This window comes from Equus asinus, chromosome 6 (assembly GCF_041296235.1).
Source record: "Equus asinus isolate D_3611 breed Donkey chromosome 6, EquAss-T2T_v2, whole genome shotgun sequence".
Lineage (NCBI taxonomy): Eukaryota > Metazoa > Chordata > Mammalia > Perissodactyla > Equidae > Equus > Equus asinus.
In genome coordinates, this window is record NC_091795.1 from 78,716,666 (window position 1) to 78,739,245 (window position 22,580).

Below are 22,580 nucleotides of genomic sequence, written 5' to 3' on the forward strand. Positions count from 1 at the left end.
CTGTGCCCGCTCCTAACCTTCCTGTCCAGCCATACTGACCCAGTTGTCTCGTCAACCACGCTCTGCCTCCCAAACAAAATGTGCATAGCTAGACCAGGAGCGGCCCCCAGCCCCAGCATCTTCCACCTCTGCCCTCCTCCCCATAAATCTGCTAGAGGGGCGAGAGATGCCCAGGACATCCCTGAGCCGTCTCTGGCGGAGGCAGTGCCCTTGCCCCTTTGGCCACTTCCCAGTAGTCTTGTGGCATTACCAAGGCAACCGGACAGCAAGTGCTGGTTGGGCTCCCTTTACCCTGAGGGGTCTGACACAAGGTCTAACCCTGTTCCGAGTTTTCCAAACTGAAGTTGCACCCCCAGGGACAGACAGGCAGGAAGGCAGCCGTGGGGCAGTGCTCACCTGGACCAGGTTGGCGGTGATGAGCTCTGGCTTGGCCTTGCAGTGCTCCAGGAGCCGTCCCACACCTTCCATCCGTGACTGGTACTCCTTGGCCTCCAGCAGCCGTGTCAGCTCCCGCAGCTGCTCCACCGTCTCCAAGCCACCTCGCATGGAGGAGCGCAGCCCGGCCAGCTGCGGGCCATTGGAACTGAGCCTATGTGGAAGGAGCATCTGATCCAGGCAGCCCCAAGGGATGGGCACATCTCTTGTCCCATGCCCCCTCACACAGACAGGTGGGCCTGAGACGGGAGGGTCACCTGCAGCTTAGCCCACCCCCAGCTTCTTCACTTGCTGCTTGGGAACACTGGCCTTGGGGACTCTGGAATTCCCTTTTCCTCAGGGTTGCCTAGAGGAATATGGACAACAGCTGCCTAGAGCCCCATCTCCTTGTCAGGGGGCAGGGCTCTCTCTTCCTGCCTTTTTTTCTCTTTTCAGAAGACATGTGAAACATAAGAGGAAAAGCTTGCAGTGAGGAAGTAGGGAATCCACAAAAAGATCTAGGAGTAGGGAAGATCCTGCTAGGTGCCTGCATCTTGACCCCTGGTTGTCCAGGACCTGCTCACACTCCTCCAGTAACTAGGGAAATGTTAAGAAGCCCTGTTCTCTTGTGCCAGGATCACATGCCCGTTGTATCCCCCTGGCCCCTTCCAACCAGCATGAGGGCAGATCGACACAGAAATCCTATCCCCCAACCTAGCTCAGAGCCTGGGTCTATGAGCTCATGCCCTACACCTGGGTCCCACACCACAGAGCCCAAACATCATTCATTCTGTCCTTCATTCCCACATTCCACGCTCTTTGCCAACTGAGCGCCAAGAGCTGTGCTGGGCACCGAGAACAATGAGATGAGAGACACAGTCTCTGCTCTAAGGCACTCACAAACCAATGGGAGAAGGGTAAGTCAAGGGGCTGACAGAGGACTGAAGAACAGGGGCAACTTGTCCACCCAGAGGACATGGGGACACAGAGTGTCAGAGACAGAGCTTCTGAAAGAGGGTGACAGGTGATCCCAATTTTACAGAATAAACAGGCACATTCTAGGTGCAGATGGCACAGCACAAGGCAAAGGCACAGCATGAGCAAAGGCTCGGTAGGGAGAGAGTGCATGGAGAGGCAGGGAACGGGAGCCGCCCTGGTCTAGCTGAGAGAGGCTGCGTGAGAGAGAGGCAGGAAGTTACCCTTGAAGAGGTGGGGGCGGGGGGTTCCGTGGCTGCCCTGCTAAGGAGCTCAGATGTGGACCTCCAGGGACACTGTGGAAGAGTTTTAAGTTTTAGGCACAGGAGCGACCATCAGATTCTGGCTTGGTTTCAAGCTCCTAGCTGCCCCCATCCAGCCCCTCAGCCCATTCCTTCTCATCTGCCTTGGTCCCAGCTCTGTATCTAAATTAGTCCCAGGCTGGCCTCTCTGATGGTGAAAGGATCTGCTGCCTTAAGTGAGCGGAGAAACACTGAGCTCACACAGTTAGCCTGACCAACAACATGCCCCACCTATACCAGTGGAATGGCACCCACTCGGGCGAGACTGCAGGAACCCACTTCCACTGGCAGATGCTCCAGATCCCGGCATTTGGTCTCCCCAGATGTGGGTGGGGGAACACATTCCAGAAATGAATGTTCATTCATGAGTTCTGCAGACGCAACTAGGTCTCATCTGTAGCCCAGACCCACACGCCCTCCCAGAGCCACTCCTGGCCCACAGCAAGCAGAACATCTCTGTCACAGTCTTGGAGGTGGAGCCCCAGAGAGACAAGAGCAGCCATACCCGAGCTCGCTGGGCAGCCCATTCTCACACACCACCAGGCTCCTTGACACCTTGCGGCCCTTGGCAGATGGAAGGTCCTCACCATCTTCTAGTCCCTTGAAAAATACACACAGAAGATGAGCCAAAACGGGTGGCCTCTGGGGAACTGCCAGACACTCCAGCCTAGATCGTAACAAGAGAAATCTCTACTCCCTCCTGGGAGAGCTTCAGAGCCTTCCAGAGCACTGGTAGTAGGGTCAGGGGTCAAGATCCCCATTTAACAGATGAAGGCGCAGAGGCCCAGGGAGGCTTGAGCGACACAGGTAGTGAGGGGCAGAACCAGGTCGAGCACAGGGGGAAGGAGATCCCACCTGTCAGGAGTCAAGGAGGAAATGAAAGCCTCTGGTACACGCTCCCCCTTCCCCGAGCGGAGCAAGGGCTGCCAGGCTCAGCTGTGACCCCACCCAGACCCACCCACACCCCACCACTCACCCGCTGTTTAATGGCTGCCATGACCTTCCGCAAGTCGTGAGATGGGAGGGACCGCTTCAGAAACGCATCAAACTTCGTGTTGGACATCAAGATATTCACCATCTTCCGGCCATAAAACCTGCCATGGGAGAAAGAGCAAGCTGAAGAAACAGCCACAGAAATGCATCAAAAACATACCTTGCATAAAGCTTTACATAATTTTTCCAATTATGGTAAGAGAGTTTTTAATACTTTTTCTAATTAGGACAGTAATACCTACCTAGTTAAAAACTAGATTCGTAAAAGAATAAACATCATCCATAATCCCAAGAGAAATCCACTATTAAATTTTTACATATTTTCTTTTAGTCTTTTTTCAATGCATTTACATTTTAGTTGATATCAGAATGTATATACAACTTTCACCCAGCTTTTTTCACTTTATCATTAATTATCTTCCCATGTCATCCTTTTTAATGGCTACATAATATTCTGTTTGGTGGCTATTCCAAAATGTACTTCACTTTTTTCTAGCATGGGACATTTAGAAGTCTGAGGAAGGGTACAGGGGGCAGTATAGGAGGGAGTGGTCAACTCTATCTGGTGAACAGTGGTGGTCTAGGGAGGGAATCAAGGAGGGCTTCATAGAAGAGGTGACCCTTGGGTTGGAACTCAAAAGATGAGTAGGAGTTCACAAGTGGGACAGGATTAGGGAGTAAGTGAGAAGATGGAGGCCATTCCAGGGTCCATAAGACAGGCTGACATGTCAGCAGGCATGTGCTTGGAGAATAGGGGGCAGGGACCGGACGCAGGAAGAGAATAGGCTGGAGAGGAAGGTAGGACCCTGTTTAGGGAGACGTGAATGAGTTGGGCTTTAACATGTAGACAATGGGAAGCTGAGGAAGGATCAGATGTGCGCTATAGTCAAAATGTCTCTGGTGGCAGTGTGGAGAATGGATCTTTGGGGACAAGCAAGGGGCCAGGGGACCTGTTAGGAGGCCATCATAATAGTCCTGGCACGAGACGATGAAAGCCTGAAACACAGCAGTAGAGTGGGGACAGGAAGGGGTGCTCGGATCCAAGAGCTGCTTAAGGAGGTTGTAACTGCAGGACTTGGTGGCTGACTGGAGGTGGAGCACGAAGCATCTAGAACGATCATATTTCACCCAACCTAAGACTCCACTGATTATAAAATGAACATAGTTTATTTTCCACTTAGGAAAAATATAAAAAGAAAACACTGGCAACTTCAACTGCCTTCAATGACCCTGCCCCATGTGTGAAGGCAGCCCTTTGACATGCTATCTCAGAAACAAAGGTAACAACCCACAAATCTATGGACAGCTGATTTTCAACAAGGAAGCCAAAAATTGAGAAAGGAAAGTCTCTTCAATAATTGGTGTTGGGAAAACTGGACTGCCACACGCAAAAGAATGAAAGTAGACCATTATCTTACACCACACACAAAAAATTAACTCAAAATGGATTAAAGACTTGAATGTAAGACCTGAAACCATAAAACTTCTAGAAGAAAACATAGGCAGTGCACTCTTTGACATCAGTCTTAGCACCATGTTTTCAAGTACCATGTCTGTCTGGGCAAGAGAAACAATAGAAAAAATTTAAAAATGAGACTACATCAAACTTAAAAGCTTCTGCATAGCAAAGGAAATCATCAACAAAACGAAAAGACAACCTAACAATTCAGAAGAAGATATTTGCAAACAATATATCTGATAAGGGCTTAATATTCGAAATATATAAAGAACTCACACATCTCAACAACAAAAAAACTAACAACCCAGTTAGAAAATGGACAAAAGATCTGAACAGACTTTTCTCCAAAGAAGATATACAGATAGCCAACAGACATATGAAAAAATGTTCAACATCACTATTTATCAGGGAAACGCAAATCAAAACTACAATGAGATATCACCTCACTCACATCAGAATGGCTATAATTAACAAGACAGGAAATAATCAGCGTTGGAGAGGATGTGGAGAAAAGGGAACTCTTGCACACTGCTGGTGAGAGTGCAAACTGGTGCAGCCACTATGGAAAACAACATGGAGACTTCTCAAAAAATTAAGAATAGAACTACCATACCATCCAGCTATTCCATTGCTGGATATTTATCCAAGGAACATGAAAACACGAATGCATAAAGATACATGCACCCCTGTGTTTACTGCAGCGTTATTCACAATTGAATGTAAGCCAAGACTTGGAGGCAACGTAGGTGCCCATCAAGGGACGAATGGATAAAGAAGATGTGGCATATATACATAATGGAATACTACTCAGCCATAAGAAATGATGAAATAGGCCATTTGTAACAACATGGATGGACAGTGAGGGTACTTTACTAAGCGAAATAAGTCAGAAGGCGAAAGTCAAATACCGTATGATCTCACTCACAAGTAAAAGACAAAAACAACAACAATCACATAGAGACAGAGATTGGATCCGTGCTTACCAGAGGGGAAGAGGGGAGGGAGGAGGGCGACAGGGGTAATTAGACACGTGTGTGGTGATGGATTGTAATTGGACTTTGAGTGGTCAACATGATGTAATCTACACAGAAAACAAAATACAATGATGTACACCTGAAATTTATATAATGTTATAAACCAATGTTACTGTAATAAAAAAAAGAAAAAAGAAATTCAAAAAAGAGAAAAAAGTACAAATCTTACTTTAAAGAAAAAAAAGAAACAGAGGTAATGTTACTTGTGGGTATTGCCCTTCCTTAGGTTGGGAAAGCACTTGGTGGTTGCTTTGCAAGAAAATGTGGAATTTCAGTCATTCCTTCAATGATGAATATTTGCATTATTATCTAATTTATGCCCCATCACTCTATTTCCATGCCTTTTCTCATACACAATAACTTTTCATTTCAATGCCAAATAATAGTGTAATATTTCTAAGACATTTTAAGCAGCAATTAAACTCAACAATTCTCCACAGAGCATCCACAGTGACTTCTTAAAATAAACATAAAAGGCTAACAAGCAAAGAGAAGCTCATGGTGTAGTTCCTACAATGCAAACTTTAATTCAAAGGTTTATACTCTGAGCAACCATGACCAAGTTTGCAAACATGCAGATAGTAAAATCCACATCATAACTGCTGCCTGGCCAACGGCAACTGTGAGATGCCTCTGACTGTAAGACAGTAAAAGCTGGGGGGGAAATATGTGTCTTAGAATCGATGAAGTATGAAATTCCCCATATGTATCTTAGACAACTCAGTAAATAATAGCGACTGCTAACGATAGAAGGAACACAGCCAGAGAAGCAGGCTTGGGAGAAGGTAATGAGTTCATTTAGGGACACTGCACAGAAGATGACAGTGGAACATCCCGGTGATGGTCCTGTAGAAAGAGATATGGGACTGATGCGCAGAGAAGGGTTGGTCTGGAGGGAGACACTGGGAAGCACCAGAGTCTGCTGTGACTGGAGCCATGGGAAGTGATGAGACCCCTTAGGGAAAGTCTCATGACTCTCCGAGGGCAGGCAGGGTGGACAAATGGCCACAGAGGGATGGGGAGAACCAGGGAGTGCAGTGCCATGGAAACCGGGAAGCAGAAGGTTCCCAGAAAGAAAATGAAGCGTAGCCAACCCCATCCAGTGTGAGAGAGGGGTCAGAATGGAGAGGAGTATTAGATCTGGAGAGAGGTTCGATCTCGATTTCCATCCCCCACCAACAATTCAAAACCAACAAAGCAAACCCTTCTGCTTCCTCCCCCAATATTCCTCATCTTGGTAAATGGCACTATCATTCATCCAGTTGTTCAGTTTAAAAGTTGAGTCATCTTTGATTCCTCTTTGAAAGCCTCACCACCCACACTCTGTTGGCTGTGCCTTCAGATATACCCCAATCCGCCCCCTTCTCTCCCTGCTGCTAGCCTCCAGAACCTCTCGCCTGGACTGTGGGGCAGCCATCTGCCTGGTGTCCCTCCTCCATCCTGGCCCCTCTCCCCACTAGCAATCCTCCAATGAGCGGCCAGAGGGATTTTATTTTTTAAATCAAAAGAATAAAAAAAAAGGCTAGCAAGCATATAAAGAAACATTCAAACTCATTAGTAATCAGGAAAAAATGCACTCTGAGACAACAATGAGCTGGCACTTTACCCCATTAGATCAATAAAAATTAGAAATCCAGATACTGCAAGGTGGTGAGGATGTAGGCACTTCGGGCACTGCAGGAGGGGGGCAGCAGGCAGGAGGGGGCAGAGAGGAACAGCACGCAGGAGGGGGCAGAGTGGCGTGGCATGCAGGAGGGGGAAGAGGGGAGCAGCATGCAGGAGGGGGACAGAGAAACATGGCATGCAGGAGGGCGGCATGCAGGAGAGCTCCCGGCAATGCCTGGGCTGCTTAAGTGGACATGTGCCCCTGACCACAGCCCTGCTCCTGGGCATACTTCCAAAGACATTCTCCCTGGGCTCCACCAGGGCACAGAGGAAGATGTTACATGCACACTGTTGCAGTGAGGAGGCTGGGAAGAAAAGCATGCCTTGCATCCCTCCAGGCTGCACCCTCAGACCACCCATGTGAAGGCACCGCTTGGGATGCTGTACTGCTATGGTGATGATATGCCATGAACTGAGCACTGTGATTAACTGAACCCCAACCCTTTGAAGACAATCCATCAAATGTTATCACTGTCCTGCTTAAACCATCTAATACTTCCTCATGCTCCTACTAAACAATCTTCCGATGTCTTCTAATCACATGCAAACCAAAATCCCAACTCCTAACCATGGCCTGGGAGGTCCTCCCCAGCCTAGCCCTGCCCACTCTCTGCCTCACTGCCTGCCACTCCCCCTCACTCACGATGCTCCACAAGCCCAGCCTTTCTCTTCCTTGAACACAAGCTTATTCCCATCCTGGGTGCCTTGGCACCATTTTCTTTGCCTGGGACACTCACACCCCAGACCCTCAAAGAGCTGGCTCCTACTAGCTGATCAGTTGTCAACTCAAATGTCACTCTTTAGAAAAATCTCTCCCGACTCTCGGTGTACAGGAGCCCCCATCCCATTCTCCATCACATTTTGGGTTTTCCTCTATATCCATAATCTATATCTAAAATTATCATTATTTGTTTATTATCCATTAACCCTGACCACCAGGTAAACTCCAAGACAGCAGGGGACCTAATTTTTCTTATTCACTTCTGTACCCATAATAATGACAAGAATGCTTATTGAATATCTCTTGAAAAAAATGAATGAATGGTCTTGCAGAGAATGGAGCTGGGGTGGGACAGGAATAAGAGCAAGACTGCAAGGCTAGCGAGGGAATGGAAAGTGAGGAAGTGGAGGCGGGGAGTCTGACCATTCCCTGACCAGGCCTGGCTAAGCCAGTGGAGAGAGAGGGCATGGCAGCTGTGAGGAAAGGACACAGTCCCTCCGTCTGTCCTTTCGACTGTGCCTCCACATGATCCCAGGGAAGCTGAGCTGCACAGGCCAGGGCCCTCAGGGCTGGCTGTTTGCCTTATCTGCTCTGGGCTGGCTGGGTCAGCAGCCTCAGGCGCCTGGCCCTGCCTTACCTGGTGTCCTGGTTGGAGTCCTGGGCCAGCCTCACCAGGTTGTGCACCAGTATGTCTGTGCTGTCCCTGGTGCCTGAGAGAAGCTTCTCAGCGCCTATCTGCTCCAGGACAGTCGAGAGGTGCTCGGCAGTGCATTTCCGGACTAAGGGGTTTCGGTGGCTGAAAGGAAACACAATCACCGTTAAGGGCTCAGTCAAGGAATGAGGTGTGGGGGTCCTCACACTAGCACACATGGACCTACAACTGCGCATCCATGATTCACGCCGCAGTGGGCTCCAAATTCTGTCCATGTGGGCTAAAGGGACTCTTCAAGGAAAGTGCAATCATTTCCTGACGATAGAAACAAGGACGAGGACAGCAACAAGGGGGAGGGAATAATGGTGCTGTGAAGCCACGTGATGTTCCCTTCCACACCATGTGCCTACGGTTCTCTGTGCCCTCCTGAGTTCTTAACCTGCCTTTGTCTAAATGCTCTTGCCCATCCTTTCCCCACCTACAAAGATCCTACCTCTGCCTTCCCCAGACTCCCAGGCAGAACTGGATGCTCCCTGGGGGTAGCACTGTCCTGCTCCACTGGGCGGTACAGTTGCATCCCTGTGACTCCCCAGCCAGGCTGGGAGCTCCTGGGAGTGGACACCCAGCGCCCTCTCAGTCACATCCCCAGTGCCCAGCTGACACTTAGTGGGAGCTTACTGCACACTGCACAGTCGTTGAGCTGAATTGAGATGGGGGGATGGGGAATTTGGTAACCGTAACAAGGGGAACCTGAATTCTTATAAAAGAAACCCATCGGGATGTGACCTCTTTTTTTTTCACCCTTTTCAAGCAGACTCTAGATGTCCTCAGTCCACTAGGTGACACTAATGCCTTTTTCCCCCAAGGTCCCATCCCAGTGGAACACAAAGAGAGACTTCTGGGCTTTCCCTACTCAGTGTGGTCCATAGGCCAGCACTGTTAGTATCTGAATCAGAATCTGCATTTTAGCAAGATCCCCAGGAATTCAAATGCACAGCTCTGTTCCAGGCTCCCCTGAGCACCTGCCCCTGGTTCGTGCTGACGATGCTCAATTGCCCCAGTTTGTAGTGAGTGCACCCTCTGTGCCAGGCACTGTGGCCAGCACCTTCCGTCCATTATCTCCCATCAACTCCATAAGCTACTATGACTGTCATTTTGCAGGTGAAGAGGCTGAGGCAAAGGAAGGAATCCAGGAAAAAGTAAAATTAATTTCCCCCATGTTAATGTCAGCGACAGTAAGCACTGAATACATGTTAGTAGAGGCAGGCACTGTCCTAAGTACTCTTTCATGAATCAATTCATTTACTCCTCACAACAATTTTATCATCCCCATTTTACAGATAGGGAAACTGAGGCAAAGAGAAGTTAAGTCACAGTCTAGGATATGAACCCAGGCAATGTGGCTCCAGAGCCCCTCACCCTTTACACTGGGCTGTGGTGCCATCAGCAAAGGCCTGCTGACTTCTACAACGCCCTGGGTTCCGTCTGAGAAGGCTCCTAGCCCAAGTGTCATGACTGGCTTTTTGGAGTTGAGAGTTGTCTACCTTGTGGGAGAAAGGGCTTGGAAAACGCTTTTGGTTTTGCTTTTGGTTTGGGTTGGTACTTAAGGGAAAAGCAAATCTGGGGCAGAAAGGCTCCAAGAGCAGCCAGCCCCTCCCCCTCCCCAGGAGAAGGTCCAGTGATGCCAAGTAAGTATGAGATGCTGTGCCTTGCTCTCCTCACCGCCCAGATTTCATCAGAATGAAACATCCTCCCCTGGGAGGGGGCTGGAGCTCCTTAGGCACAGGGCTCAGGCTACAGAGGCAGCCCAGTCTCCCCAGGACATTACCACAGCCAGTATGAGCTCCCCAGTCTTGAGCAGAACAGCACCTCTCCCCTTCCAGCTGGGGCTCAGGGCTGCCCTGAGCTCATTTCATTATCCCCAGCCTGGCCCATGAGAGGTGGGAGGAAGCCCACCAGGAAGCAGGGGTCTTCTTTGCCCAGCTAAATGCATGAGGCATTCACTTGAAGCCTGAGGTGGGCCCATCCTTCACCCTGACTCTCTGACCCTTCACCTGATCCTCTGACATCCCGAAGGACCCTGCTACAGCCTCAATTTCTGCCTCCCTCCCTCCCTGTCTCTTTCCATCCTTCCTTCCCGCGCCCCCATCTCCCTCCCCCTCTCCCTGGGCCTCTCCTCTTGCCTCACCTTCCCAGACCACCCTCACCCCTCAGACAACGGGCCTCCACGTACTAGACGCCCGCCGAGGTGAGGGCCACCAGGGATCGGGCAGGGGTCACGTTCTCCACCATGGCCCCCAGGGACCGGTTGGCTGCTCTCTGGATGAACTCGCTGGTGTTCCCCATCTTCTGGAGCAGGCAGCGGGCGATCTCCTCAGCCTCCTGGTCCATACTTTTCTTCAAGGCCCGGAAGAGGTCTCCCAGGGTGCTGATGGCCAGGCGAGACACCTTGGAGCGGAGGTTGGTGACCTTGGAGAGAGACAGGAGAGGGACCCTCCTGGGCTGCTGGACCCTGACAACGGTTCCAGAACATACCAAGAATGGGGCACTGCACCACCCCTCCCACCGCCTCCACCCTCACCCAAGGCCTAGGCCTCACCAGGCTGGAAAGGGAAATCCTACAGCAGCTCTGAGCAAAATAGTCCCATATTTTAAAAATACTATTATTGTTGTTACCATCATAATTGCTAATTCCACTATTATCACTATCATCTGAAATTCGTACAACACTTAGTCTTCAAAACACTTTTGCAAATAATGTCCAATTTGATCTTCACAAGGTCCCCCAGCTGAGACAGTCCATCCCCAAGGGAGGGACATGGCCTCCACACGTGATAAGATGCATCTTACTGCCCCTTTGGGTCCAGCCTTGGCCAAGCCCCAGTCCCATGGGAGAAAGGCCTTGGGAAATGCTACAACTGCCTTGAAGTTGGAGATCGGGCCCAGAACACTCCATCCCTCCTCTGACATTTTGAGTACAGAGGACAATGCAGGGCTGTGACAAATGGGCATACAAGACTGATTGTTTCAATACCCAGAGATTAGACGTCAGGAAACCCAGGTCTCAGTTCCCCGAACAGAAATGGATGGCTACCTCCCTTCTCAGCGGCTGAGGGCTGAGAAGTAAGCAGGGGATGCCCATGTTCCGGGAGTCCCTCCGTGGCTGCTGTGTGACCGGCACTGAGCAGCAGCACCGGTGAAGAGGGACTGGCTTGGGCAGGGGGGTTTGCGGGGTGGGGGAATGCGTGCAAGTGCACAGTACGCAGACTGTCTGGGAGGCCTCACCTCCCCACTCACGGCCATGGACACGTCATGCAACCTCCCGGCGAGGACCTCTGAGTGACAGGCGGCCAGGCGCTGGATGCTCACCAGGCCCTTCTCCTTCATCTTCCTGAGAAGCAAGTCCAGACTCTGTCACAAGCAGGTGGGAGGGAGGAGCCCCCTCCCTCTGCAGACCACGGGCACCCATGTCACCACCCCTCCCAGCACCGCTGCAGGTTGGGATTTGATGGCCTCGAAGGTAGGGTTTCCTGATGGAACACCCAGGCTGAAATCCTAAAGTCCCGAAAAAGCCATTTTAAGGGACCTCTGGCTCACCCAGACCAGGATGGAAACCCACCCCCAGAACTCCAACCCACGCCTGACACAAAACCAGCACCTTCAAGAGAAGGTGCTTGAACATGAGGACTGAAGAGAGAGAGGGCTTCCGGAAAGTGTTCTGGACCACAAGTCGCTCATCACTCAGCTCATGACTAAGATTATGTGTCCTGCCAGGGCAGTGGGAGGAACACTGGGAGCAGATTAAGCTTGATTTAGAGAAATAAAAGGCTGTGACCTTAAGGAAGTGTCGTGGAGTCAAATTTAATACTTGCCACACCTGGCTCTGGTGTGCCATAGAGCAGAGCACAGGGCTGCTTGGAAGTCCCAGGGCAGACACAGGAGGCGAGACTCACATGCACACACGCACACATGCACGCCTCCTTCCATGGGACCAGGACCTGGCAGCAGGGGAGGAGGGCAGCTGGGGGCAGGAGCTATTCTGCCGCTCTCCCCCAGCGACAGCACACAAATGGGACGGTGTCTCCTCACCAGTCGCTGCTGTCGAGGCACTGGAGGGCATCCATCAACCCCACCTCTGGGTTCGAGAAGGGCCTCAACTCCTTAAAGGCTCGAAGATGCGCCTCCTCCTCCTCCTCTTCCCATTCAGGAGACCCCAGCGTCAGCACCGCAGGTAGCGAGTTAGCTGTACTCACAGAAAGAGGAAAGGAAGAGGACAGTTTCACCAGGAGGACAGGAAGGGAGGGGCATGCAGGGACAAGGGGCTGGGGGTGCTGAGAAGCCAGCGCCTGGCCTTCATTCACCAGGGAGCCTCAGAGACCACATAACTCTTTACCTCCTGTTGACTTTCTCCATTCCTGCCATTGCCAACCTGATTATTAGAAACAAAACTGGCCTGTGATATACAGCTTAATGTCATGTGGCCAAGCCCACGAAACCAGTGATTCACCCCCAATCCTGCCCTATCTGTGGTTGGGGTGAGACCCACAGGTTTGTCAAGGATGACTTCCTACTCTCTTTGGTGGTGTTCTAACCTCGTTCCCCGCCAGGAGCCCGTGTTATCAGCTTCTCCTCCTTCCCCCCACTCTCCATTCTTTTGTGAAGTTGCTTGTGGGCAGGGAAGTGGTCCAAAGGCAGCTGGCCGGAGGAAGCAGAGGACAGTGAAAGCACCCCAAAGGCAATGTAGCTAACCAGCACCCACGTGGTCAAGATGTGGCCACCATTGCAGGGACTGACAATAAGCAGGAATGTTGTTTAAAAATCAGATCACGTTTTCTATGCTCTCCTTCGTTGGGGACAGATACTAGAATCATAAAATCCCAGAAGAACAGGAAGGAAGTTTAGAGCCATCTATTAGGTCCCATGCCTGAGTCACAGAGTTGAGGCATCAGAGGCCCAGAAAGGCTGGGGTCCCCAGCTGCAGTCCCCCAGCTCCTCTATCAGCAGAGCCAGGACAAAGGAGGTCACCAGCATCCTCTCTGCCACCTCTCACCTCCTGGCTAGTGTTCTTCAGAGGTTCATCTCCACTGGCATGATTTTCACTATGGCGTATCCAGGAGTTCCAATCGGAGTAGAGGGGCTATACTTCACTTAAGGCCAAGACACAAAGACCTCATTCCTGGACCCTCTTCTCAGCTCTGCCAGTGGATCATGAGTCATTAGCTAAAGTCTTAGTCCCTATGGGGCACCATCACCTTGAGTGACCTTGGGTGACCTTGGGTCTCTGGGTCTCAATTCTGCTGTCTATAAAATAAGTGGGGTGGGTTAGACAGATCAATATTTCCCAAGTATCAACCATTCGATTAACACTTTCGTGATTTTTATCATATCTTTTAATTACCTATACTTTTATCCTTAATAGGTTTTTGGGTTGGTTTTTTTTTTAAGACTGGCCCTGAGGGGCCGGCCCAGTGGTGCAGTGGTTAAGTTCTCACGTTCCACTTCTCAGCAGCCCAGGGTTCACCAGTTCGGATCCCAGGTGTGGACACGGCACCGCTTGGCACACTATGCTGTGGTAGGTGTCCCACATATAAAGTAGAGGAAGATGGGCACAGATGTTAGCTCGGGGCCTGGCTTCCTCAGCAAAAAAGAGAAGGACTGGCAGTAGTTAGCTCAGGGCTAATCTTCCTAAAAAAAAAAAAAAAAGACTGGCCCTGAGCTAACATCTGTTGTCAATATTTTTTTTCTTCTTCTTCTTCTCCCCAAAGCCCCTGAGTACATAGTTGTATATTCTAGTTGTAGGTCCTTCTGGTTGTGCTGTGTGGGACGCTGTCTCAGCATGGCTTGATGAGCCGTGCTAGGTCCATGCCCAGGATCCAAAGTGGCAAAACCCTGGGCCACCAAGGAGCGCCCAAACTTAACTACTCACCATGGGACCAGCCTCCATACTTTAATTTATATAGTATTTTTCTTCAAATCAATCATATATCAAATCCTAAATAAGTTTATTTTAAAGGGAAATTTGTGTCACTACCATAATTGGTAAACTAATACTACTTGTCACAGAACATGATAAATATTTACAGTAAAAATAAAATGTTGTAAACTCTAGCTATAAAATTACAGCCAACTTCTGATGTCTTTGAGCCAGAAAGGTCTCTTTCTTTGAAAAGGAAATCTGCAAGTCTTAGAGAGGTACTAAAGACTAGCACCAAATTAAGACTTTCTGCTTGATGGAAGCAAAAGGATAGACAGACAATTGAAAAGGATGGTGAATCAATATTATTTCTGGCACTAAAATGATGCTCTATTCTACCATCATGGTCCCGCTTAAAGAAACTCTGAACCTGGCTGATTGTTTTCAAATGTTCTTTAGCAGCAAATTGTTTTCAAAGGAAATCTCATGTGGACGCCTAGTATAAAAAAGGTGAGGTGAAATAGGCGCTCCTCTGGTAGAATGGGGACAGAGCATCCCCTTGTCCCTTAGCACCTTCCTGAGTGTCCTGTAGAATGTTTGGATCCCGGGATCCCGGGCTGAAACCAGCCCTGCCCAGCCCTGACATTTTATGAGACAAGATGCAGGAAACCAAGGTCTTCCCAGAACCCTCTCTTGCCCTTCCTGGTGTTTCTACCCACTTCCGTGGATGCTGTTTCCCAGCATCTGTGGTCCTGGTGCACAGGCGTGCCCTCTAGGACATCTCACGCAGGCTGGGCACACCCGCCCAGCCATCCACAATTCCAGCTGCAATTCCCTGGGTCCCCAACCAGGCTCATAGATGCTTTTGACTCCCAGACACTGTTCCTCTTTCTCTGGCAAGGTGACAACACCCCAGGCTGCCCTCTACTCTAACATGGGCAATGGGAAGAAGCAGAACAGCTGAGGTCACCTTTGCCACACCCCAAAGAATCCCAAGGCAGCACAGCCAGAGGGACATGTGCTCCCTGCCCATGGGATCTGGGCCCCACCTGAAGCATGCCGGGCAAAGCTGGGCTCCTGCTTGCTGACAGGGATGCTGGGCAGTGAGGCCCGGTTGGCCCTCTTCCTCAGGATGACACCGATGTTGTTTCTGCGTGGGCTGCTCAGCCCAGTGGGCACAGACAGGGTCCCGCTGCCCCGGAGGGGAAGGAGGCCTGTGGAGGCAGTGAAAGTTCTAGACTGAGCTAACCCTGCCTGTCCCCCAAACCCAGTGTCCTCCTCTGGAAATGGGCCCATGAGCAGACTATGAGAGGTAGACAGCTCACGGTCCAGCCCCCGGGTGGGGAGGGTGGGGAGTTGTGGATATTTTCTCTCTTCACAAAAGTGTTTGCCAAGAAATTCCCTGGCCTGAGGGAACCTTGCCTCAGCCCCCAGTACCTTCCTTCATCAAGGTCCTCCGGGGTCCCAGGCTCTGGGAAGCAAGCTCCCTCTCCCTCTCCGGGTCCTTCACCCTCCGGAACAACTCCATCTCCTTCATCTGCTTCAGCCGCATCTTCTCCTGGGCAGACTTAGAGATGGTGACCTGGATCTGGTGCAAGGTCAAGTCAAACTCCATTACCCTTGGGGACCCAACTGTGCTTTCTATACCTTCATTCATTCAATTATCACAAGTATGAGTGGCACCTTTGTGCCGATCGCTGTTCCGTGAGGGAACAAAATGACAACGGCCTTGCTCCCAAAGAGCTTTCCTGGAGGGGGAGACAGCAAACAGACCAGTCTCTAATGTCAGGCAATAAGAGCCTAAGGAAAGTAATGGACAGATGGGGACAGGGCTTCTGTTTTAGGTAGGAAGGCCCAGGGGGACTCCCTGTGGAGGCGAAATTTAAGCAGAAGCATAAATGAAGTGAGGGAGCAGGCTGTGCAGATTTCTAGGAGAGAAGTGTTCTAAGCGAGAGAGCGGGCAATGCAAAGGCCCCGAGGCTGGAGTGTGCTGGGCGTGGTTGGGAGCAGGGAGGAGAACCCTGGCTGGAGCACCCTGAGTCAGAGGATGGTAGAACATGGAGGGGGGCGCACGAAGTAGAGCCATAGCACGCTGGGCCCTGTGGTCCATGGTGAGGATTTGGGCTTTTCCTCTGAAGGACACAGCAAGCCACTGGAGGTTTTGAGCAGAAGAATGACATGATCTGACTTTCTTCTTTTTTTTCTTTTTTTTTGGTGGGGGGATTCTCTGTGTTGTTTTTTATAGCTTTTTATTTTGAAATAACTTAAGACTGACAAGAAGTTGCAAAAATAGAACCAAGAGTTCCCATGTGGTGGGGCTTGGACTAGAATAACAGGAATGGGGATGGTAGAATGGCCAGATTCTGGACACATTTCAAAAGCAGAGCCCACCGCTTTTGCTGATAATATGAGATGTGGGATGAGAGAGAAAGAAGAGGTAAGGAGGGGTCTAAGATTTTGGGCTGGAGTAGCCGAAGGCTGGAGTTGCTTTTTACTGCCGTTCACTGAGCGGGGATGCTGGGAAAAGAGGAGGTTTTGGAGGTGAGCATTCAATAGTTGAGTTTTGCACAAGGTAAGTTTGAACGGTAAATATCTGAATGGAGATGTTGAGCATCAGTTAATATATATATATAGATCATATAATTTAACTGCTACTGGAGTCAGGGGAAGGTCTGGGCTGGAAAGGGAAATTTGGGAGTCCTCAGCATGTAGATGGTGCTTAATGCCATGACCGGATCAGGTCACAGGGGGTCAGTATAAATAGACAAGAGGCCAGAGGTCTGAGCTCGGGAACCTCAGGCATGGAGAGGTCAGGAAGATAAGGAGGAGCCAGCAAAGAGGGCCTGGGAAGGAGCTCACTTTGACGTAGGCAGAGAACCAAGAAAAAACCACCCCCTCACCTCCATCCCTAGGAGGGGGTTTCAAGAAGGATGAGCCAGAAAAGCTGCTGACGGGGCAAGTTAGAAGAGGACTGAGATGCACTGCACACGGGAAGGTGACAGCCATTGGTGGCCTCAAGGTGGGCAGTTTCAGGGGGGAGGTGGGAACTAAGGCCCACCCAAGTGGAGTCAGGAGAGAATGAGGCAGTTCTGTTTTCTTAAAATGAAGGAAATAGCAGAAAGCTAAGATCCTGACAGGCGTGATCCAGTGTCAAGGAGAATATTGTCGATCAAGAGTAGGAACAAATGCTGGAGTTGGGGTATTAGATGGAGTGAATCAGAACAGGAGAAGGTGGTAAGGGAATGGGATGCTTGAAATTGAGATGACAGTGGGAGTGAAGGGACTGTCAGTGCCACGGTATACGGTACGACCATGGGAGCCAGCGGCTCAGGTGGGGTGGGGGTGAGATCATTTCATGGCACTGAATTATTCTTCCTTTGTTTCACGTTCTGTTGCCCTCATTGGAGTGGGAGCACTGTGGTGCCTGCACCTTATCACCATCATCGCTGGACCCTAGTCCTAACATAGCAGTACATGCACATAGCAGGCCTTCAAGATAAGTTTATTGCACTTTTACATCTCCGCTTAAAAGAATGAGCACGGGTCCCCCAAAGTAGCGACTCTCCAAGTTCTACTAAATCCATCAAGCCTAGGATCTGGATGAATCATCTGGACCAAGGTCACCTTAGAAGTGCAAGGTATTTGTCAGCCTGTCAAGCACAGCCTTTGGCAGATCTGCCTCTGAGTCAGCGGCCTCTCGGTTGCTATCTTGGGTGTTGGTTCAAATTACTCAGCTTGGTTCACCTAAGCCCCTCTGTGCTCTCCCCCACATCCTGCTTCCTTCCGAGCCACGTGTGACCTCCTTCTGCCCTCCCTTCCTCCCTCATCCCTGCCCCTCAGCTCCTGTTGTACTCTTCCCTTCCCCTAGTTTCCCACCCACATCCTTCTCCTCTCTCTTGTTTTTCATCCTTTCTTCAGCCCTCACCCCAAACCCACCTGCACGTTCTAGCCTTCACTACTAGGGGCAGCTGCCTTGGGGCTCTTCCTTGCTTTCCTCAAGCTGGTCCCACATTTGTATATTTCAGAAACATGCTTGTGTTCAGCCAGTGGTCCACTCAGACTCTGACTTCCTCCTCCCCTTGCTTTCCAGATACCTTGGTGCTGCTTTCCTTCTGGTCCTCTTCTTTTAGCAAGGGGTGGGCTTCTTTGGCATGGCTGAAGGAGAAGGCTGTCAGCGTAGGAGCAGACTGAGATGAAGGCAGGGCAGGCTTCTCAGGGGCTGTAGACCTGCCCCTGATGGGCAAGGCCAAAGGCTTTGGCTCTGGGGAGTCAAGAATAAGAATGGAGCTGAGGATACCCAGCACCCTGCAGCAGCAGCTGCCCCTTCGGGCTGCCGCTGAGCTCTGGTCAGTGTAACACTTTACTGCCTAAGCCCTCCACCCTCAATTCTTCTGCCCAATGCTTCCTTGATGGAGGAAGACACAAGTTAAATTTACTCTACAGAGCAGCATTGGCAGGCATAGAAGAGCTGCCCAAGGGCCAACAACCTCCTCCTTTCATTCATTCATCCATCCATCCATCTATCCATCCATCCATCCATCCAACTGCACACCTTAGTCTAAGGAGAGGGAGGAATGAGGCTGGGCAGGAAACAGGGGCAGATCAGTTATCTAAGAGATATAAGATAGCTCCTGAGAATAGAAGTCTCTACTACCTGGGAGGCGTGTACCTCAGGAAGAGAAAAAATAAAATGAGCCCAGTGGCCATTTTATACCAGCACGGACCCGTCTGAGACTGTGACACAGCATGAAGGGGCCAGAGAACTCACTATGCTAGTCCCATCCTGTCATTTCACAGGGAAAGCTGAGAGCCAGCAACCTTCAGATTCCCTTGTGATTGATAAAACACACATTCACTTCCAAATGACATCAAATCCACAGTATCTCTTTGTCATTCTGTATTTTCCCAATCAAATGATGTTAAAAGGACATTTCCTATCTTGGAGGCAGGGTGGGGGCAGGTTCATTAGCTCTTTTAATGAAGGAAGTGTTAACCTGGTTCTCCTGCTCACAAAGTCTGCAGCTCACTGTCCTTGGGTGAAACTGAAGATCTGAGGCCCAGTGGGATGGGGGCCACCTGCCTGAGGCTGAGACAGGAGCAGGGCTCCCAGGTCACTGCCGACCCCTGCTGGGCCCATGCCTTCTGCCAAGGATCCCTCTGCTGGGTGCAGGAGGTGCTCAAAGACGTGGGAGACGGATTGAGGGCCAAGAAGGAGGGATGAAGGCTCCATGTGCCCAGAAGTAAGAGGCAGGGCAGAGGGCACAGGTGTCCAGGTACCAGCTGACCAGGGCAAGGACTGCAGAAATGCCACCAGATTTGCGGAAGCTTCAGACAATACCACATGAGACCCTAGCATATGCTAGGAGGGTTACACACATTGGGCAACGTTAGCCCTAGCTGACAGCTGGAGGCTTGAGAGCCCTTTAAGGACTTCATATTTTGTATCCCCCTCCTCACCCACACCTCTAGGAGACACCTTGGAAAGCCTTGTCTGGGCAACCTGGCCCCTGCCCCCAAGCCCCTGGGGACCTGGTTCTCAAGCTGCAAGCTGGTGAGGCAGACGAGGGAGTAGTTTTGGAGTGGGATCTCCTGGCCCAAACCCCCAAGCCAGCATTCTCAGGGTTAGCTCTAAAGGGACGCTCCAGGGGCCAGGGATGCTCCAGGGAGCAACAGGAGAAGCAGCCGCCTGCGAGGTTTCTGTGCCCGGCCTGCCTCTCGGGCCCAGCTGCACGGCCTGAGCCTGGGGCCTCTTGGGCAACAGCCTCCTTTCCACCACCTGCCCCACCTGCTGAGCGGATTACCAAGTGACCTGCCAGGAAGCTGGACTGGGAGTCCCCGCCTCCTGCCGGTCAGCACAGCAGCTGCCTCCAACCCCCACGGCCTGCGGCCAGGCTCAGGGTGCTCTGCCCAGGTCCCCTCACCCAACCTGCCCAGGGCTCAGCTTCCATCTCTCCCCAGAGTTAGGGCATCAGGCTGGAGAGCCCCCTCCTCCCTCTCCTAAAGCCTCTGTGCACCTCGTCCTCCTGCCGGCCCGCCCGACCTCGCTTCCAGCCTGGTTGGCGCTATTCCCCTGACACCAAAACCTTCCAGGACCAGCTGACTAAAGGGTTTGTGGGATGTGGTTTAATTTCTTACTCGGTCTGGTGAGGAACACTCTCCTCTACTTGCTGAAACAGCGCAGGGGCAGCCGCATGATGTGTCAAAAGTGCCGGCTTTGGAGCCGTGCGGACCTGTGCAAATGTGACAGGCCTGCCTTCCCCATTGTGAGACCAGGAAGAGGGGCCGGCTCACTGAGCCTCAGTGCACCCCTTCTTCTGTCAAACGGGGCCAGCGCCTTCTCTCTCAGCTGGGACGTCGTGCAGCTACAGGTGCTGGTGCATGGCGACACGCCAGGCACAGAGCAGGGGCCGCCCCGCCGCATGGCACCGGGCAACTTCAGCCTACCTGTTCATGAAATGAGGTGTTCGGGTACAAGAGCTCTCAGATATCCTCTGGCCCCAATTCTGATCCCATGACCCAGCCCAGGAACCAGGGAGTCGAAAAGCAAGCAGGGATGCGCATGGAGAGTACATACCCAGAGACTGAGGGGTCTTCTCCCGAGGCCCACTCTCCTGAACCAATCTTAAAAGAATGGGAGAAAAAAAGGCACCATGAGTGATGGCAAGCAAGAGCTCCTGCTGTGAGGAACTGGCACAGGTGGCTCAAGGAGGGGGTGATGGCCAAAATGGCAAAATGGGGGACACAGCAGATGGGGCTGTGGGTGGCCCTGTAAGAGGCTCTTGGCCAGGAGTTCAAAGCTGCAGTGGATGCAGCTCCTTCCGCAAACTCAAGGGCAGGCTGAGCAGCAGGCCAGACCCAGCCAGGCTGGGTGTCCACACACAGCTCTGAGCCCCATTTTCTGGCTGTACAGCCCACTAATTCCCCAGGAAGCAGCCTCCACATGGAAACTGCTCAGTCTTTTTTAGGAAGATTAACCCTGAGCTAACTGCTGCAAATCCTCCTTTTTTCACTGAGGAAGGCTGACCCTGAGCTAACATCTGTGCCTATCTTCCTCTACTCTATATGTGGGACACGTACCACAGCATCGTGCACCAAGCGGTGCCATGTCTGCACCCGGGATCCGAACCGGGCCACCCCGGGCCGCTGAAGTGGAACGTGCGCACTTAACCGCTGCACCACCGGGCTGGCCCTGGAAACCACTCAGTCTTAAAGGAAGCCCAGGCCCCTGCTGTGCCCTCAGGAGAGCAGCTGCAGCTGATGGGGTAAATCGCCCAGCTCAGAGCAGACTGAGCTCAAGTCCTCCAAACTGCCCAGCCCTGTGAGAGCTCAGAGACCCCTAAATTCCTCCTCCTCATGATAGTCATCCCCGTCCCCCTGCCCCCTGGGTCTAGAGGGATTGACCCTCTTTGCTGCTGGTAGGAAATCCCCACTCTTGTATTCTAGAAGCTCAATCCCAAACTCCCCACAGGAAGGGAAGACAGGGCATGTCCCGCACTGGTTTTAACTTTTTAAATAGGCAGCACCATTTACTCATTCAATAGATATTTGTTGAATACCTCCTCTGTGCCAAGCATGGTTCTAGACACCAGGAATAGAGCACCAATAAGATATACGACAATTGCTGCCTCATGGAGCTTACAGGCCCATAAATACCAGTTATGCATTATCCAATGTGGATTTTCCCTTCTCAGTGGAAATGCACAGACATCAGAACTGCTGGGGGCCTGACAGGGTAACAAGCCACAACAAAAGGACTGGGACACAACGTCCTGTGCTCTAGCCTCAGAGGATTCACTCAGCAAAATGACCCAGGCCGCGGTGGCTGGAGGCCAGGCAGCAGGAGGGCCCACATCAGTGCCTGCCCAGATCCAGGGGACTCCTGTCCGAGGAGACTGAGGGGGTCAGGGGGATCCTAGGTCCACAGGAGGGGAAGAGCTTCAGGCTGGGCCTGGACCAGCCAGGACTCGGAGTTGCTCCCTGGAACAGGCAAAGCCTCTTGGATCTGGACCCACATGGAGGGCTTGTATGAATGGGAATTAGTAGGTAAATACCCTAGGGCACCCAGCCTAGGGACCCCACCCACCAGGTCTTTGCCATTGGGACCTACCACTGCCCAACTGCTCTAACAAGGTTGGGGGGCAGGAAGTGGAGCTGAGTCGTCCCTGTGGTTAACCCTCACTGCCTGAGGTGGGCGCAGGGCACTGAAAACTCTGGAGCCACTTCCTTCTCCCAGGCCTGGGTACATCCTGCTCCTGGCCTGCACCTTCGCCCCTTTGGCCTCAAGCTGAGGACTGCCTTTCCTCCCCCTCTGAGCAAGGATGTGGCCCCTGGCTCTGCCTCCTTGAAGCTGTGGACCTTGGGAAGGCTCTCACCTTCCCTTCTCTAGAGACCCCTCAGCAGAAAGGACTGAGGCTGCAGCCATCCACACCCACCAGAGCCTCTGCCCTTCTC

The 22,580-nt window shown here is 51.5% G+C and overlaps 1 protein-coding gene across 4 annotated transcripts in view; it reads right to left on the bottom strand.

The window, feature by feature from the left end:
* Positions 1-22,580, bottom strand: part of TOGARAM2 (TOG array regulator of axonemal microtubules 2) — a 63,652-nt gene that overhangs the window by 13,492 nt on the left and 27,580 nt on the right. For 3 of the 4 annotated variants that reach the window (XR_011504118.1, XM_070512362.1, XM_070512361.1), the window contains exons 7-18: positions 20,704-20,750; positions 18,224-18,390; positions 15,567-15,717; positions 15,179-15,343; positions 12,305-12,458; positions 11,501-11,606; positions 10,449-10,684; positions 8,201-8,359; positions 2,668-2,785; positions 2,197-2,291; positions 1,614-1,685; positions 397-589 (exon numbers count right to left, since the gene is read on the bottom strand). Coding sequence is in view for 3 of the 4 variants with exons in the window: in XM_070512362.1 (XP_070368463.1) it covers positions 397-589; positions 1,614-1,685; positions 2,197-2,291; positions 2,668-2,785; positions 8,201-8,359; positions 10,449-10,684; positions 11,501-11,606; positions 12,305-12,458; positions 15,179-15,343; positions 15,567-15,717; positions 18,224-18,390; positions 20,704-20,750 (1,663 nt within the window). In the remaining variant the exon portion in view is untranslated. The remainder of the gene's footprint in view (positions 1-396; positions 590-1,613; positions 1,686-2,196; positions 2,292-2,667; positions 2,786-8,200; positions 8,360-10,448; positions 10,685-11,500; positions 11,607-12,304; positions 12,459-15,178; positions 15,344-15,566; positions 15,718-18,223; positions 18,391-20,703; positions 20,751-22,580) is intronic. The other variant, XM_070512363.1, reaches the window with a different exon arrangement.